Source organism: Schistocerca gregaria, chromosome 7, assembly GCF_023897955.1.
Source record: "Schistocerca gregaria isolate iqSchGreg1 chromosome 7, iqSchGreg1.2, whole genome shotgun sequence".
Lineage (NCBI taxonomy): Eukaryota > Metazoa > Arthropoda > Insecta > Orthoptera > Acrididae > Schistocerca > Schistocerca gregaria.
In genome coordinates, this window is record NC_064926.1 from 468,894,022 (window position 1) to 468,912,549 (window position 18,528).

The window sequence follows — 18,528 nt, forward strand, 5'->3', positions numbered from 1 at the left end:
TGTTTTATTTAACAATGCTTTTTACATTACATGGGATATTTCAGTAATGGATGTGCATAACTATGCCTGTAGCCACTGTTTTTATTGGATCTGGCCACATTAGTGTTCCTATTGTGCAGCCAGTTACAAAGAAATGGAAGCACCAGTCATATCAACACCAATATAATGAAAATATCTTCTCAGACTTAGATTGAACAAGTAATTCAGGTAACTTGATAACTTGTTTCTGCTTAATATAATATGCTAAGTTATTAAACATAACAGGAATTACAGTGAAATACTGACTCACAAGTCTGGAGCTGGCAATTTGTGTGATGAAATTCAGACAATTGTTGGGCAGCTACATAAGTATTCACGATGATGAGCATTTTTTCTGAATCAAACCAAATTCTGTTATTTCACAGCATAGCATTTCAAAAATTCTTCAGTCATTAATTTTATACATTAAACAGATTCCATACTGAAACTAGGAATTACATTATCCAATACTAATTTTTACTGTTATTTTGATTGTGTAAACTAGGGCTTTGTATTAAATGCTACTATTTGACTACTGTAAAGATTCACATATATAAAATAATGTAAACATGAACCTCAAAACTGAAGAACAGTAATTCGTGTTCAATATATGCACATGTCTTTAAATTTCTTCAAAGCATACTATTTCAAAAAATTTCTTAGAAATATTTGGCACTCAAGATCAGGAAGAACATAAATGTCATTGTAGTATTTAAAAAATATACTTAGACACAATGAAACAGCACCAGTTATGCACATCTAATGTTAAAAATGTATCAGCAGGTAGTATTATTTAGCTCATCATCATAAATTTACCTGATTGTGCTAATGTAATTTTGAGAACATAAGATAATAAAAATACAATGGTAAATAATTTAATTTTGAATTGTTTTGAATTTCAAGTGGTAGAGAATCATATTGTGAAAAATAGTTTATTAGTCACACAAAATGTAGCACACAGTTTCAAATTGGACATTAGTTTCCATTTTTGTTTGTATCAAGTTGCATAATAGTTTCAAAGATGCTGCAGGCCACTTTTTTTAATGATTGAAAAATGACTGCAATTATTTATCAGACACACACTAATATTTTTGGAGACATCTCATTACAATATTGGTATCCTATTTTCAGATTCCTAATAACAATGACAGACAGAAAGAGCTCTGTTCAAGAAATCTACAGATTCACCATTTAAAATCCTAGTTGGTTTAGTACACCAAGATTAGTCTTTCTCTGGTGTAGATCTGAAAAGCAGACACACAAATGAATCTGATCATTGCTACCGAAGTTAGTTTGAGTAAGCCAGTCTCCTTACAGTTGCTGAGGGTAGATGTAAGTTAACATTTTTCTTAACTGAAACATTAAATTTATGCATGAAAGAAAACCCCCTTGAATTTGACAGCCTTATGCTCACATGCACAATAAGCTTAGCCTTTTTCCACAATGCAGTAACATTTGTGTGACTCACTGTTTCTTTGGAGATACAAAGTAAATTTTCTTTGTTCCATTTCTCAATAAATGGAGTATACGGTTGTTATCACTTTGTAAGAATTTACACACCATGTTATTTATAAGCCATCAAAATAAAGTAGAGGTACTATAAAGTTTATTTAGGAAAGTGTGATGAAATTTGTATGAAATCAGCACTACAATGGAATGAAGTAAAGAGATTGTGTTGCTGTCTGCAATGATAAATTGAGTTTTTGTTATTGAGTGAGACTTCTAATCACATGCAGCATTATTCAGATTCTATACCAATTGTCATGTGTTAAATATTTGTTAGTTTTATTACTGATCCTGGTGAATAACAGTATCATCGCATCATCAAATCATTTTAGCTAAGCATTCTTGTCAAATAGAAGTTACTGTCGTATTTCTAACAATTTTGGATTACGTGAAAACCAGCCATAAGGAAAACAGGGGTAAAGGACCAGAAAAACAACAGAAAATTGATGCATCTGGGGTGAAGCTATGTTGTATGATGCACAGCATTTGATAGAATGTGATGGAATACTCACTTGTCTCTCACATTCCAACTGAGAAATATCTAATAATATCACTGAATATGCATTTAAGTAAAAATTGTATCAATGTATGATAAATGGGGCTTTCTTCTAATCTTTCTTTTCTTAAAGAAATGGAGGAAAGTATGTGGTGGTGGAAGTAAGTTAGATAATGATGCTGTCTTTCTGTTAATCAGATTACTGTTTCAATTGAAATAAAATATTAATATGCAAAGGTGGAAAAATATAGGCTGTTGTCCCAGCCAGTCTCTTCTCAATTAATGTGATGTAAAGAACTTTGGTCCTCCTGTATCTCCCAGTAAAATAACACACGTAAATGGTTTACACTCCTTTTTAGAAGATTTCTGTCTGTCACATACGTGTTCACATTATCATTTGTATGTCAGCCGTGGGTGCAAAGTATTCAATTTTGACGCTATGTTGCAGCAAATAACATATATTATATATAATGTAAAAGCTACATTACACAAGTAATTGTTTAAAATCACATCTGTGCACACTCAACAGAAGTTCATGGAGAGAAAAAGATAGGAAGACTTTATGCCAAAAACACAGTCAGAACTTATTATTTGTGTATTTATCTAGTCAATTCACTCCAGTACTCATCATTTGTCATATTGATACAGCTGAATAATTGTAAGAATTATCTTAAAATTATATTTGATATATAATTTGCTGCATGATTGTTGCCTATAATTTTATACTGCTCTTCCATTCTGATTTTGCTGCACATTTTGAGAATTTAATTAGGGAAGTGCACATGGAATAGAAATAACTAAGTTGTCAAGGTTTTCAAAAAATGCGGCACAAAGAAAGCTTCCTTCTGAGACAGGAATATTCTGTATGCATATTGTCCAAAATTTGTATTAATTTAATATGGAGTGCTGAATGTTTTCACCCAAAATGCTTATTTATAGAGAACAATGGGGTTCAACAAACTTTATTAATTATATTTTAAGGTATGAAATGTGTGCTACATGTGGCATGAAAAGCTAAAATGCTGGAACTACTACTTCTTGTGACTTCTTTTAGGCAATCATATCATCAGTGGCCTATTATCCTACTACATTGTGAAAATGTGACATCAACCCAGAGAAGGTGTCTTGATTCCTCAAACATTATCAGACTCATTTCATTCTTTTAAATCATGGCATGACATTTTCAATCATAATGTTCTTTCTAACAAGTCATTTATTTAGTTAGTTATTACTAAGTCTTATGAATGGTAACTTGTGTAATATTCTAAACTGTATTCATTTTGTATTAGTTATTTTCCTTCACACAACATTCAATACAAATATAAATGTCTATCAACAAAGAAACTAATATTGCACTTTCATTCAGTTATTTCTGACTCCTCTTCAGTATGGAGAACTTGTAGTTGAGGTAACTCTGAGAATGATGTTCTCTTCTAACAAACTAACAATAACTTACCTAATAGCTAACTTACGTCTCTACACTTTCTTTTTGTGTTTCATTGTGATGGTAAAAGTAAGCCTGATTTTCATTCAGCTGACAGAGATCTGTCTTCTAGATTTTCTGACTCTCTGTGTGAAATGCAACTTTTTCCACAAGAATAGGTAACAAGCATTTTTATTTTCACAGATTTTTGCGACAATTTTTCATGTATAGTGAGATGCACTGAACAATGTTGACAGCTTAATCAAATACACAAATTATTAACACAAGCAGTTGTTTTGAATGGAAGCCCTATAGTTTTGGTCCTACAGTAACTACATTTACAACATGAGACTCAGCTTTACAGTTTGCGTGTCTGTGCAGTTACTCATATTGGGCTTGTTACCACAGGTTGCAGTTATAGTTCAGTTTGTACTTTGGCTGGCAAGTGAAACATATACAAAACTATGCATTATGCACTGACAAAGTTTACAGTAGGTAATAGACACAGACATATGCAACAGATGCTACACAAAATAATCAGTATTAGCGTAATTCTTTGATTTTAAAATAATACAGTAAAATGAGTAATTTAAATTATTGACATTTTTATAATCAATTTTTATTTTGCTGCCAAATGTGAAGCTGTTCAATAGTCAACAAAAACAATCAGAATTTTTCACACTTTTTATAAAAAGTTCTACATACATGTCTCCCAATCTGAGAGGTGAAAGTTTGGAGGGGGAAGCTCTAAATTTCATTCAGTCTCATTGACATTATGGACTTTTGGTACCAAGTATGTATACAAAAGTAGAATGAATTTAATAAAAAACTTTTGCCCACTTCATTAAATAGGTAGCCTAGTTTACAGATATATTATTACATTGTAGGAGGAAGGAAAAGTGGCAGGTGACCTGTATGCAATTACATTACAGGGCCACTGGAAATGTCACAAACTACTTCGCTGTCACTGGTAGCTTGCAGTTGTCTGCATTAACAAAAGGACGGTAAGACAGACTGGTGGACGGATGGCTGTGAACTGAGCATACTTTGTAATAAAATGGGGCTCTCAACGAATTAAAGCATGTAACTCATTTATTTTATAGAATTTCTAGCATGAAAACTGAAAGGATGCAAGGAAAAGAAAGGGAAAATTATTTTTTTTTGTGTTACAGAAGGAAGTAAGACTTTTTGAATTTTCAAATAAATGTAGATATTAAATATACTAAAAGTAAGGAAATTTACTAAGAGAAGACATTCTCACAACACAAAAATATATAGAGCGAAGCAGGAAATAATACAAGGCTCATCAGAACGGGGTAAGCACAGTTTTTTGTCACACATCCAATGGCTGATGTTGACAACAGACAAGAATACTACCAGTTTCAGATACACAAAAAATATTTGTTAACATAATATGAAAGACAAAATTTGCCAATAGGATTATTCTAGTATCTTCAACATAAGAATCAAGATGCATCTGCCATATTTCTCGGTTGCATGGCTCTCGTAACTGCCTTAATAGTACTACAATTGAAATATAATCTTCCCATCTTCAAAATAAACACTGTTTCTCCTCATACATACAGAAAATGAGATCACAGGAACAACAAATATAAACACCTATTCTAGCTAAGAAATATAGTTCAGCAACTACTGTTTTATGTTCTGTGTCGATAGATATCTGTATGTATAATAAAATTCTTCACAGCTACTCTTTGGCTTGGAATGTTCCACATGACAACTATCTACATGGACTCCTATTTTACAGGCATTGCACAATGGGTTTAAATCTACTAAAAAGCTATACAAGTTATAAAACATTATTAGTGTCAAAATTATAATCACTGCACTGTTCATGTAATGACATATCCGGACTTTTCTCTTTTGTCTGTTGCTTGAAGGTATCTCATCTGGGTAAAAAGAAAAAAAAATCTGACCATTTTCTTCCAGAATTTCTGTCAGCCTTTTTGAAATAATGGCTCCAGAATTAATTCAACATGACCATACAGCAGCAGTTGAAAGATGACTTTTCCCTCAGGTAAAGGTAACTGATTTACACCTGCAGTTTATGAGTTAGTAGGTAAGACATTCAGTGTTCTGAATGATACCCACTTTCTTCATACACAGCAATAGCAGCATCCGATGAAGTCACAAGTCCTGCCGCAGTATTATCCACGGCGGACTGGAGAGTAGCTAGAGCAATTGTTCTATCACTGGATGCAGTAAGCACATATGCTCTGCTCCTCTGATTGGTAATTGGTTGACTGTGTAGTGCTGAATCATCTCAGGAATATTATCAAATGGTTTGCTGAACTGGCCGAGGATGAATTTTCCTGATTCTTTGTTTTGCTGGATACGCATGTGCATAAATCCACGGGCACCCCTGGAATAAAAAAAATTAAAAATGAGTATTTGTTGGAGGAACGGCTTATAGGCACTCAGTGTCAAGATTATCAGTGGAATATTTCTTATCAATAGAACTACAGTACTGTCTACAAAGTTTTTGGACATGTGCATTGATCATAATTTGAGCTGGAGAGACCACGTCATATACCTATCCCAAAAACTCAATTCTTCTGACAATAATTTCTAGAGTTTGTAGCACAGAATGTGCAAGATTAGTGTATTTTGCTTATTTCCATTCTACTGTATCACATGGAATAATGTTCTGGGGCTTGAGAGACTTTTTAAATTACAGGAAAGACCCATTACAAATATTACATAAACTTTGCAGGCACTTATCTATGTAGTTAAAGATACTTACAGTGCCATCTTTGTGCATATTCAAAAGAGTATTGTCTACAAAAACACACATCAGTAGTTTATATATAAATTCAGATTTCCATAACTACAATAGATGCTTCATTAAGAATCAGCATGTACAAAGAGCAAGAAAAACACAGACTCAAAAACATCTCAGTCATTATGGAATAAAGCTGTGTAATGCCCTACCAATATGTATCAAGGAAATTTAAGTTGAGGGAAAATTTAAGACAGAAATAAAAAAAAAGTACTTGTTGAATAAATGTTTTTATAATGTGGAAGTATATTTTGAATCACTAAATCGCTAACAAACACTTATTTTTCTTCACTGTCATTTCAATAATGCTGTTCTCATTGGAAATTTTATATTTTGTTTGCATATCCTTTCAGCTATAAATGATGTGATAAATGTATTTTCCAAAGTGCACTGCACGTATGTCAACTAATTATTTATTTATTCATGGATGTTGTGTAAGACCGATGCATTATTTTATTGTGTCTTTTTGTAATACACTGCCTGTGCATTAATTTTATATTTTTAGTATCTCTTGAAGGGCACTAATAAACTAAACCAAACCAAACCTCTTAACTGCTTTTCCCCTTTTTGGAAGAAATACATCTATTGATTTAATTCTGACTGTTTTTGGGCAGTCAAGAATACACTTTATCTATCATTTAGTTTCTTTAGTTTGCTTTAGATAACTCACACTAAAGATCTTCATATCAGCTGCTGTTCTATCACATTAGTGAACAGGAGAAATTAAATAAAAACCAGTTACCCCTTGATGAAAATTAACTGATGAGCCAAAACTTCATGACCACTGCCCACAGTGAGATTGAATGTCATCTGGCAGCAATATGGGAACTTGACACAACAAGAAAAAGCATCTAAGTAGAGTAGAGATGACAGGAGAATTATTCTAGCAATGATATGGGCCATAAAAGAGAAATCCCAGGCAGAAGCCACTTTCACAATGGGCAGATTGTTATGGCCCTATCCCTGGGAACGAGTATCTCAGAAATAGTCAGGTTGGTTGACTCTTCATGTTATATTGTCATGAGGACCTACAGAAAGTAGCTGAAGGATGGTAAAATTATGAGTAGGCAATGAGGTGTTGGATACCCAAGCCAATTCACATAAAGTGAAGGTCAGAACCTTGCCCATTCTGTAAAACGTGATTTGCAATGATCTATTGATAATCTGATGAGAGTTTGCTATACTGGTGCATGCATATGCATTTTAGAGCACACTGTTCAGTGCACACTGTTGACCAGTATGTTGCCCCAACAACAACATCAATTATGATAGCAGTGGCCACAGGAGCATGAAGGCTGGATCATGAATCATTGGAATCATGTCATTTATTTATTTATTTGGATGGATGAATCACATTTCTTGTTACACCAAGTTTTTAGTTGTATACAGATATAATGTAATCCACATGTATGGCTGCTCAAAACATACACCACAACATGGACAAAGACTGGTGGGGGCAGTGTTAAAACGTGTGTGTGTGTGTGGGGGGGAGGGGGGGGGGGGGGGTGTTTACTTGGGTTTCCATGGAACCTATGGTAGTAATCAAAGGCACCGTGACAGCTGTAGATTAAATGAACAATGGACCACTTGCATTCCTTCAGGCTTGGTGTCTTCTTCAATGGCAGTAGCACCTTCAAGGAAGATAACTATCCATGTCACAAGGGAAGAATCATTCTACAGTCATTTGTGGCATGTGATAGTGAACTTATGTTAATGTGTCAGCTGCCAAATGTGCCTGATCTGAAGCCGTTGGTACATATCTGGAACGCTATCAGTTGCCAACTCAGCACCCACAAATCATCAGCTCCTGATTTATGGAAATTTAGCATATGGTGCCACGTACCTCTGGAAAACCTACATAGGACTTGTTGAATGTATGCCATGCAGGATCACTGCTATATTGTGTTCAAAAGACGGACCAACCAGCTATTAATGAGGTGTTTATCTGTGTATACGATAAGGTCATTAATCATCTGTAAGAATGTTACATTTCCTTATGGTTTAAGGACTCAGATTCCTTCTCTTCCTGAGAAACTGTCTAAATACTAGAAAAATTATGGAATTATTTTGAGTTCAGTTTCCATACTTTCATAGTTTTTTTCATAGTATATTTATGGTGCAATTCAATATTCTCTTTGTTGTTCTGTTGTCGTTTTTTTTTGTTAGCTACACTGTTATAGTGTGGACATGTTCATGTGACAGTCAGTCACAAGCGAAAACAAATGCGGATTTAGGCTGCTGTGAGGAGAGGAGTAGTGCTGCTGAACAATCCCTGCATGCCTCACACAGGACTGGAAGCCTACATTCAGATTTGTGCTCCTACGAAAGCAACACTGGTGTGTGGTTGAAAGTGACTGTGAATCATTCTTGGGATTGAAGAAGTTGTACTTGATCACTGTGATGGACCTTGAGTAGATTCATTTCGAAATAAGAAAACAATGATCAATGAACAACACAAAGCAAAAAGTAACAATATATTCAGTAATGGCTACCATAACTATTTGCTAAGGTTGGGAATGTCATGGTGAAGATAATATGGGCCCAACATCTATCAATACCTTACGCAACAGTAACTCAACCACACCCTTCGTAAAATTGCCATATTAAAGCATCCACACAATAGCAAATAGTTTATGTACATGAAGACAGTCTGGAGTACTGGTACTACTTCAGTTTTTGGAAGTTATCCATTGTCTGATGTCCAGTCATGAATGTTAGTAAGTGAAAAATGTATATGATATTTATCTGTACAAGTAGATTTTTTACTTTGTGTCATAGATGCATCTATTAATATTTATTTCTTCATTCTTTTCCCATGACACTAGCAGATAACTTCCAACTGATATAGAGAGAAACATATAATTTCATAAACAGACAGACCAAGACAGACATAACATCTATGTTTTGGCTGTATTGAAAACTTGAGGCTTAATTTGAAAGAATATAAATTAATTTCAGAATAAAACACAGGTTCACATTTTACTGGCATATAACTGATCAAGTATGAAGCTGACAAAATACTTTTACTTCATATTGCAACAAACTGCATAAGTGGAAATAATGGTGATCCCTATATGGTCAGATAATGAATATGATTCAGATTCAGATTCAGATGGTGTCCTTGGCGTGCACTACAACATGCAATGTAACTATTTTCAGTTCAATGACTGAGGATTGTTCAGTGAGCAATGGAGAGATGCACAATTGGAATTTGGCCAACCGAAGAGACAGGAGAACAAAGAAGTGGATCAAGAAAATACTTGAGTGGGAGGCTGTAATGAAATTAAAAGGATGATGGTTGGGATATGTAATCACACGAATGGATAGCAGATTGGCCAAGGGAAATCATTGTTGGATTAAAAAAAAGTGAAGAACAAGATCATGACCCAATTTGGTGAACGATGCTAGAAAACATTCAGGAGGAAAATGAATGCGTAATAGCTGATGTCCATAAGGAAAGATAAAACTCAAGTAAGCATTTCAGATAGGTGACTGGTGGAGGATGGGGGGGGGGGGGGGGCAGAGATGTGAAAGGGGGGGGGGGGGGGAGGAGGAAAGCAGAATAAGGGTCAAAGATATGAAAAGCACATCCATAGCATATTCGTACTGATAGAAATTTGGAGTAACAACGTTGAAAATGATAACAGAACATTACTGTTTATTGAGATCACTGATTAGGTGGGAGTGTGTTACTTATTATGTTGTTTCTCCACAGAAAAACCATGTGTTTTTCCATAAGTGGTAGTTGATAGGAGACTTACTTCAGTGACAGTGAATAGTCGTGTCTGGCTGACTCGCTGTTGCGCACCAAGTATGAGCCCTCACGGAGGACTCTGAGGACATTCTCAGCCTCCACTCTGGACAAGGCACCATGGTACCACCTGTCGCAAAATAACAAGATCAGGGCTTAAATATCAGTTATAACAAATAAATTCTTAAGTAATTGCAGCAAATATATTGCATCTGCAGCAGTACTAAAACTTATATCATAAGCCATGTAGTTTGAGCAGAGTAGGTATAATATTGAACTCAGGTCTATAAAACATGCTATTTACATACCAGGCCAAAAAAACCTATAAAATAATCAGTTCTCATCTCCCATACATGGTGGTTAGACCAGTTTCAATGTTTTACTTTTGTGTTCATTATTTCCTATTCTCTTTCTATAATGTTGGCTTGATAGTTATGTACTCCTTCCACCTTTAAGTTTTCCCTTCTTTGCTTACTAAAGACTTGACACCTGAGCTCTTTGTAATAACACAGCTGCTTCTGTTGCATTCACATAATTCATGCAATTAAGGTAATACATTTAAAATAATGAGAGAGTGTTAGGCCAGGAGTCTGTAACATAAAAGTGCAACTATTTTATACTGCTTGTTGTTTCAGTATGTTGTTATTGATGACTTAACAGAAAAAAAGCCCATTATCATATAGTTTGGATCCTGGGACATGTGGCCCACATACACTTCCACACATGTCATAAAATGGATTGGCTGGAAACCACCTTATACATGTAAAACTTTTTCATGCTTTATCAGCAAAATTATAAATTCTTAACAGATAAAAGAGCATGACTGTTACATGCCCCAGAATCCAAACCTTGATAATGGGCTGTTTTTTTGTTAGGTTGTCAATATTAACGTATTAAAATGCCCAGTTGAAAAGGAGTCCTTCACTGTAGCAGCACTGTGTGTGTTCCTCGTGGGTTAATTTGTTTGCTGAGCATTTTACGATGATATTCTGAGTTGCACAAGCAGAGTATGGCTTCATAGAAATTTCCTCATTTCTGAAGAGTTGTTCTGCAGTTTGTTGCATGATGGGTTCCTCCCACTCAGCACAAAGACCAGTTATCCAGTTTCTTTGCATCCACAGATCTTTCAAAGTATGAGAAGACGGTGGGAATTGGTGTTCGCCTCACCCTTCAGTTGAAAGACATGGTTCAAGGAATGGATTACATTGTTCAGATGGTGCTATATGATGAAATGTGGTGTCACCACTTCGACCCTGCCTCCAAATAGACGAGTGTGGCATGGTGCAGTCCTTGCTCCGCTCATACAAAAAATACCCACTCTCTCCTGAAGGCTGAAAAAGTGCTGCTCAGTTTCTTTTTCAACAAAGAAGAACCTCTACTCATTGACTGGCTACCAAACAGTGCAACAGTCAACACTGCGTGGTAATGCAAAATGTTGCTGAGGCTCGAACAGGCCAGCAAGAAAAATTGCACAGGCAAGCTGGAACTGTGCTTCTCCAGGATAGTAACATGTGATAAAGAAGATCCTCAAGTTCCCCCAAAAATATTGATGGTAGGTCCTGGAACATACTGCTTACAGATCTGCTACCTCCCCGTGTGTCTTACATATCTTCGTCCCCTTAAAACGATCACTGAAAGATCAGAGGTCAACCTGTGACAAAAAAGTGTAGCATACTGCAGAAAAGTAGATCCATCAGCAATCAAGGAGTTTATATACTAAAGCCCTCCACTCCCTCCTACACCCTGGGATGGGAGCATCAATGTAAATGGCATTTATGTATAGTTGTATTGTTCCACATGAACTGTAATTTCTTTACAAATAATTGTGGTCTCCTTTACATCTTATAATGCAAAATAACTGCAGATTTATTTTGTCATGGGCTCCCAGACTATATAGGGTGATTCAGTTGCCGCCTACCAATAGGTTTTATGCACCCTGCAACAACTTAAAAAACCGTGTGCAAGATCTTCATACTTGCTTGTTTCCTATGCACAAATTATCAGTCCCACAGTAGAAATGAACAGGACCTTTTTGTAGGAAATTTAATGCAGCTAAACATGGCACTGGGTTACGATTTCACTGGAAAACACAGTTTTCAAGTTATTAAAAGAAAAAATTAAAACCACACACCACAAAGGAATTATCAAAATGTGGCAGAAATCGGTAGATGTGATGATGTACATGTATAGACAAACAAATGATTGCAATGTCAGGTGAACTGCACAATTTATTTAAGAAAAATATTTTTACAAAATTTGGAATACAGTAACGTGTTGGTCCACCTCTGGCCCTTGTGCAAGCAGTTATTCGGCTTGGTATTGATTAACAGAGTTGTTGGATGTCCTCCCGATGGATATTGTTCCAAATTCTGTCCATTTGGCGTGCTAGATTGTCAGAATCCAAAGTTACTTGGAGGGCCCTGCCCATAATGCTCCAAAAGTTCTCAGTTGGGGAGAGATGTGGCGGCCTTGCTTGCCAAGGCAGGGTTTGGCAAGCACGAAGACAAGCAGTAGAAACTCTTGCTTTATGCAGGCAGACATTACCTTGCTTTAATATAAACTCGGAATGACTTGCTATGAAGGGTGAGAAAATGAGATGTAGAATATCGTTGACATACCATTGTGCTGGGAGCCAAGGATGGCAACCAAAGGCGTCGTGTTATGAAATGAAATGGCACTCCAGACCTTTATTTCTCATTGTGCTGTGTAGCAGGCGACAGTCAGGTTGGTATTCCACCACTTCCTGGGATTGATTTATTTATTTAGCCATCCGTGGACATTTTAAAATGTATGGGTGTTGTCAGTTGCATACATTCATATATTTATACAGTTTGTTGTTACATGTAGTTAAACATTGTGACATATAAGTTATATACAATCATTTTTGCTCCTTGTGAAACAAATTATTTGTAATCATTTTGTACTAAGGAATTCACTTAAAGTGTAAAAGCAACGTTCCTGCAAAAACAATTTAAGATTTTTCCTAAAGAGGTACATGTTATCTGCTTCTTTTATTTTCTGCGGCAGTTTATTATACAGTTTTACACCTTCATACAAGAAGCTATTTTGAGTCTTATATTTTTTCTGCCTGTCTAGGTGAAGACAGTGATTTGTTTTTGTACTATAGTTATGAAAACTGCTATTTGTGCTATAATTTTCTATGTTTTTCTTGATGTACACTATGGTTTGGAATATAAATTCACAAGGAACAGTTAGAATTTCCAACATTTTGAAAAGTTCTCTGCAGTGGGCCCACTTACTGCTTTTTGTTATAATTCTTACTGCTCCCTTTTGCATTTTAAATACTGTTTGTAAATTCTGAGCACTGTTTCCCCAGAAAATAATACCATAACTGATTACTGAATGACCATTACTAAAGCATACAGTTCTCAAACATTCACTACTGCATGTGGATACAAGGACTCCAAGTGCATAACATGTTGTGGATATCTTTTTCGAGAGTGTCATAGCATGTTCCTTCTACTTCATTTGGCTGTCAATGTGCAACCCTAAGAATTTTGTTGTAGGTACATCATCTATGTACATCACGTATGGAGATGTTATCTAGTTTTAAATTTAAGGGACTCTGTTTTCTGTTCATTCTAAAGCATATTGTATTTGTTTTCTTTGTGTTGAGAGTTACTTTCTTTTCCTAAGACCATTTGTGAACATCCCTCAGCACTTCAGTAGAATTTTCCAACATTTGTGCTGGTGTCTTACTGGTGATTACTATGTTGCTGTCATCCACAAACAATATCTTCTCTCCATGGCTGATATTCTGCGGGAAATCATTTATATACACCAGAAATAATACAGGGCCTAGTACACTTCCTTGAGGGACCCCATATTGTGGATCGGATATATGTTTCTCAATGTACTTTGATCCACTGGAGACATGTGTGATCTCTACTGACAGTACTCTGTTTTCTAGATACGAATGAAACCATTTGAGAACCAATCCCCTTATTCCTAGTGCCTCTAATGTATGCAACAGCTTCTGTTGGTCAACTGTATCAAATGCCTTAGACAGGTCTAGGAAAAGGCCAGTTACATAGCTGTTCTCATATAGTGCTTCTAAAACTGTTTTTGTAAATTGTGCTATTGCAGATTCTGTACCTCTACCAGGCCTGAAACCATGCTGGTCATTGCAGAGGAGGTTCAATTTACTTAGATAGCTGAAAAGCATGTTTTTCATTATTGTTTCTATCACTTTGGAAAAGCATGACATAGGGCTATTGGTCTGTAATTCTCAACATTTTCTACGTCACCTTTCTTGTGAGCTGGTAAAATTTTGGCTTGCTTCAGACAGTCGGGGAAGCAACCAGTTTTGAAGGATTCATTTCTCATTTCTGTTAGCGGGGCTTTGATACCGTTTATGCATTCCAGATATTTCACTGGGCATCTGAGCTGAGTTCGATGTGGGATTCATCACTGCAGGCAATTCTGCTCCAGTCAATGAGGTACCAGGCCGAAGACAGACTGGAGATGCTTCAGACAGCAATGGGATACCAACGTGATTGTCACCTGCCATGCGACCTGACAATGATGAGTGGTCAGGGGTGCAATTTCATTTCCTTTGGTTTTCATCTGCAGCATCCTTACAGCACAGTGGTACATGGACTATGTTCTACACCCCATTTTGTTGTCCTTCATGACAAGCCATCCTGGGCTTACATTTCAGCAAGATAATGCCCACCTATACTTGGAGCGAGTTTCTACTGCTTGTCTTCGCGCTTGTCAAACCCTACCTTGGCCAGCAAGGTCGCCAGTTCTCTCCCCAGCTGAGAACATTTGGAGCATTATGGGCAGAGTCCTCCAACCATTTCGGGATTTAGACGATATGACGCGCCAATTGAACAGAATTTGGCACGATATCCTTAGGAGGACATACAATAACTTGTAATGGTATGTACTATTAAAACAATCTTGACCACGGTTTATTTATCAAGGTGACCGGTTTCGACCACTACTGTGGTCATATTCAGACCATTGAGTAGGAACCTCTTTCTGTTGGGAGTAGTGATTTCCCAACAGAAAGAGGTTCCTACTCAATGGTCGGAAGATGACCATAGTAATGGTCGAAACCGGTCACCTTGATAAGTAAACCGTGATCAATATTGTTTTAATAGTAAATATTTGTAAGACATTTATCACTGCCTTTCCCGTAATGTATTCAAAAGTAAACTTGTAATGGTACTTGAATTACGTAACCATTACGGCTCCTCACCTCAACCTCTCGATACCAGCAGTATTCTACTGTGTTTCTGTAAAATAGTTAACATATTTCTGTGACAACATTCAGGTATGATTTCATTAGTGTAGAGGTACTTCGATACATCGATTTGTATATATTGCAATGTTATTATTCTTATGTGTATTCTTTCTTTTGGTCTCTATGATCATTAACATACTTGTAACTCTGATTTTTGGGCGTGTTAGCAGTTATCAGAGAGTCAAGATTTGGTCGTCATGTTAAAAAGACGCAAATTGTAGTCAGTTTATGAAATGTGAACTTTAACAGTGAGGCAGATATTTTCAAGTATGTTTTATATTGTGGAGTGATGTTTTGGAACTAGTTACGTCATATTGCAACAAAAGCAATAAAAAAGAAGTGTAACTTAAATTCGGAGTGTTGATTACTTTTTTACATCACCATTGTCCTAACTTGCAAAAGTTTAATTTTCAAGAACGGTTTATGAAACACATCTACAAAACTTTTGAATATTGCAGAATAACACCTAGGCTTCTTTGCATCCGAGCTTGGAATCATCACTACCTAGATTTTCGACGATTGAGCCATGAGTTCACGACGAGACCAGCGTGGGAAACACGAAAAGATGAGTGCCTAGTTTATCCCTTATTTGAAGAAATGTCTTTATTAACTGCGCTCTAATGACACCTGCCACATAATATAACTTTGTTGTAGCCCGAAAATGCAGTATTTAGCAGCGTGAGCAACGCTACAATCATAATTAATTTTTGACCTTTGTTGTGGTAGGGATGTTAGAAACTCTATCAATCAATGGCAAGATCAATAACTACTTGCATAATGGCCAGAGGTGGAATAACACATTACGGACTTAATTTGTGAAGCTCTTTCTCTCGAATAAATCCTCCACTTCTGTTTAGTTGCAATCATTTGTTTGTCTGTTCGTGACATCACATCTACCTATAACCGTCTCCTTCGGACGTGCATTTTTTGACTGTATTGGGGAGAGTGGTAGTTCACAAAAACTGCAGTCTTAGGAACTGGAAAGTGCAACACGAGAGCCAGGCCCCGCATCCGAGTAAGGATACTCCGCAATCCACCATACGGTGCGTGGCGGAGGGTACCTCGTATCACAACTAGCATCTTCTCTCCCTGTTCCACTCCCAAACAGAACGAGGGAGAAATGACTGCCTATATGCCTCTGTACGAGCCCTAATCTCTCTTATCTTATCTTTGTGGTCTTTCCGCGAAATGTAAGTTGGGGGCAGTAAAATTGTACTGCAGTCAGCCTCAAATGGTGGTTCTCTAAATTTCCTCAGTTGCGATTCACGAAAAGAACGCCTCATTTCCTCCAGAGACTCCCACCCGAGATCCTGAAGAATTTCCGTAACACTCGCGTGATGATCAAACCTGCCAGTAACAAATGTAGCAGCCTTCTTCTGAATTGCTTCTATGTGCTCCCTGAGTCCGACCTGATAGGGATCCCAAACGCTCGAGCAGTACTCAAGAATAGGTCGTATTAGTGTTTTATAAGCGGTCTCCTTTACAGATGAACCACATCTTCCCAAAATTCTACCAATGAACCGAAGACGACTATCCACCTTCCCCACAACTGCCATTACATGCTTGTCCCACTTCACATCGCTCTGCAATGTTACGCCCAAATATTTAATCGACGTGACTGTGTCAAGCGCTACACTACTAATGGAGTATTCAAACATTACGTGATTCTTTTTGCTATTCATCTGCATTAATTTACATTTATCTGTATTTAGAGTTAGCTGCCATTCTTTACACCAGTCACAAGTCCTGTCCAAGTCATCTTGTATCCTCCTACAGTCACTCAACGACGACACCTTCCCATACACCACAGCATCACGAGCAAACAGCTGCACATTGCTATCCACCCTGTCCAAAAGGCTTTAGGTAATACGCACCCCTGCCTCTCGAGCGGCAAGGAGACGTCGATGGAGCCCGGCTGCGCCGCGACTCCCGCAGGCAGGTCGAGCGACAGCGCTGGCCGTCGAAGGGGCGATGCGGTGGACGACGCGTCACCGCCGCCCAAGTTCAGGCTGAGCCCGGGCCGCGCGCACACACCTGCAACATTTCACCCAACAACACGATCACACGCGTCCGTAAAGATATGTTTACGTTAAGGCTGTCACATTTTCTAAAATGAAAACTGACAACTTGTTACTTGTTTATACACTAAACCAAGTCTGTGATATCCTAGAAAGATTCCCTATCGAACGTGCGAACCCCTATCGATATACAGGGTGAGTCACCTAACGTTACCGCTGGATATATTCCGTATACCACATCAAATACTGACGAAGCGATTCCACAAACCGAACGTGAGGAGAGGGGCTAGTGTAATTGTTTAATACAAACCATACAAAAATGCACGGAAGTATGTTTTTTAACACAAACCTACGTTTTTTTAAAATGGAACTACATCAGTTTTGTTAGCACATCTGAACATATAAACAAATACGCAATCAGTGCCGTTTGTTGCATTGTAAAATGTTAATTACATCCGGAGATATTGTAACCTAAAGTTGACGCTTGAAACCTCCGACGTTCAGTTGCGTGTTCTAACAAACACGGGCCACGGTCGGCGAGCACCATCTGCAGGGACATGTTTACGATGACGACCGTGTTTACGAGTGTGGTTGTAGTGCACTGTGCCGGCCGCGGTGGTCTCGCGGTTCTAGGCGCGCAGTCCGGAACCGTGCGACTGCTACGCTCGCAGGATCGAATCCTGCCTCGGGCATGGATGTGTGTGATGTCCTTAGATTAGTTAGGTTTAAGTAGTTCTAAGTTCTAGGGGACTGATGACCACAGCTGTTAAGTCCCATAGTGCTCAGAACCATTTGAACCATTTTTTGTAGTGCACTGTTGTGGTTTGGTCTAGCTGTCTCAGAGTCCGCATGTAGCGCTTGCTGCTATTGTTATTCTGCATTCGTCTCCGCACGCAGACCAACTGTAGTACACGGTGTTACCAGACGTCTGTGATAGTGTAGCGTTGTAGGAGCTGTGACCGTGGTGTATTCGAACTCTGAAAAGCGGAGATGATACTCATCTATGGCGAGTGTCGACGAAATGCAGCTGAAGCCTGCAGGGTGTATGCAGAACGGTACCAGGACAGAGAGCATCCAACGTGCCGCACATTGCCAAACATCTACCGCCAACTGTATGCAACAAGTGTGGTCGTAGCACGCAAACGGGTCCGTAACAGGCCCGTCACAGGAGGAGCGGGTGCAGTTGGTGTGTTAGCTGCTGTTGCCATGAACCCACACATGAGTACACGGGACATTGCGAGAGC

The 18,528-nt window shown here is 37.6% G+C and overlaps 1 protein-coding gene across 1 annotated transcript in view; it reads right to left on the bottom strand.

Moving 5' to 3' along the window:
- Positions 1-767: 767 nt before the first annotated feature.
- LOC126282434 (lateral signaling target protein 2 homolog) overlaps positions 768-18,528 on the bottom strand; it is a 349,280-nt gene continuing 331,519 nt past the window's right edge. Inside the window, exons 13-15 of the mRNA XM_049982092.1 lie at positions 17,141-17,300; positions 10,005-10,124; positions 768-5,826 (exon numbers count right to left, since the gene is read on the bottom strand). Of these exons, the coding sequence (XP_049838049.1) occupies positions 5,637-5,826; positions 10,005-10,124; positions 17,141-17,300 (470 nt within the window). The 3' untranslated portion in view covers positions 768-5,636. The remainder of the gene's footprint in view (positions 5,827-10,004; positions 10,125-17,140; positions 17,301-18,528) is intronic.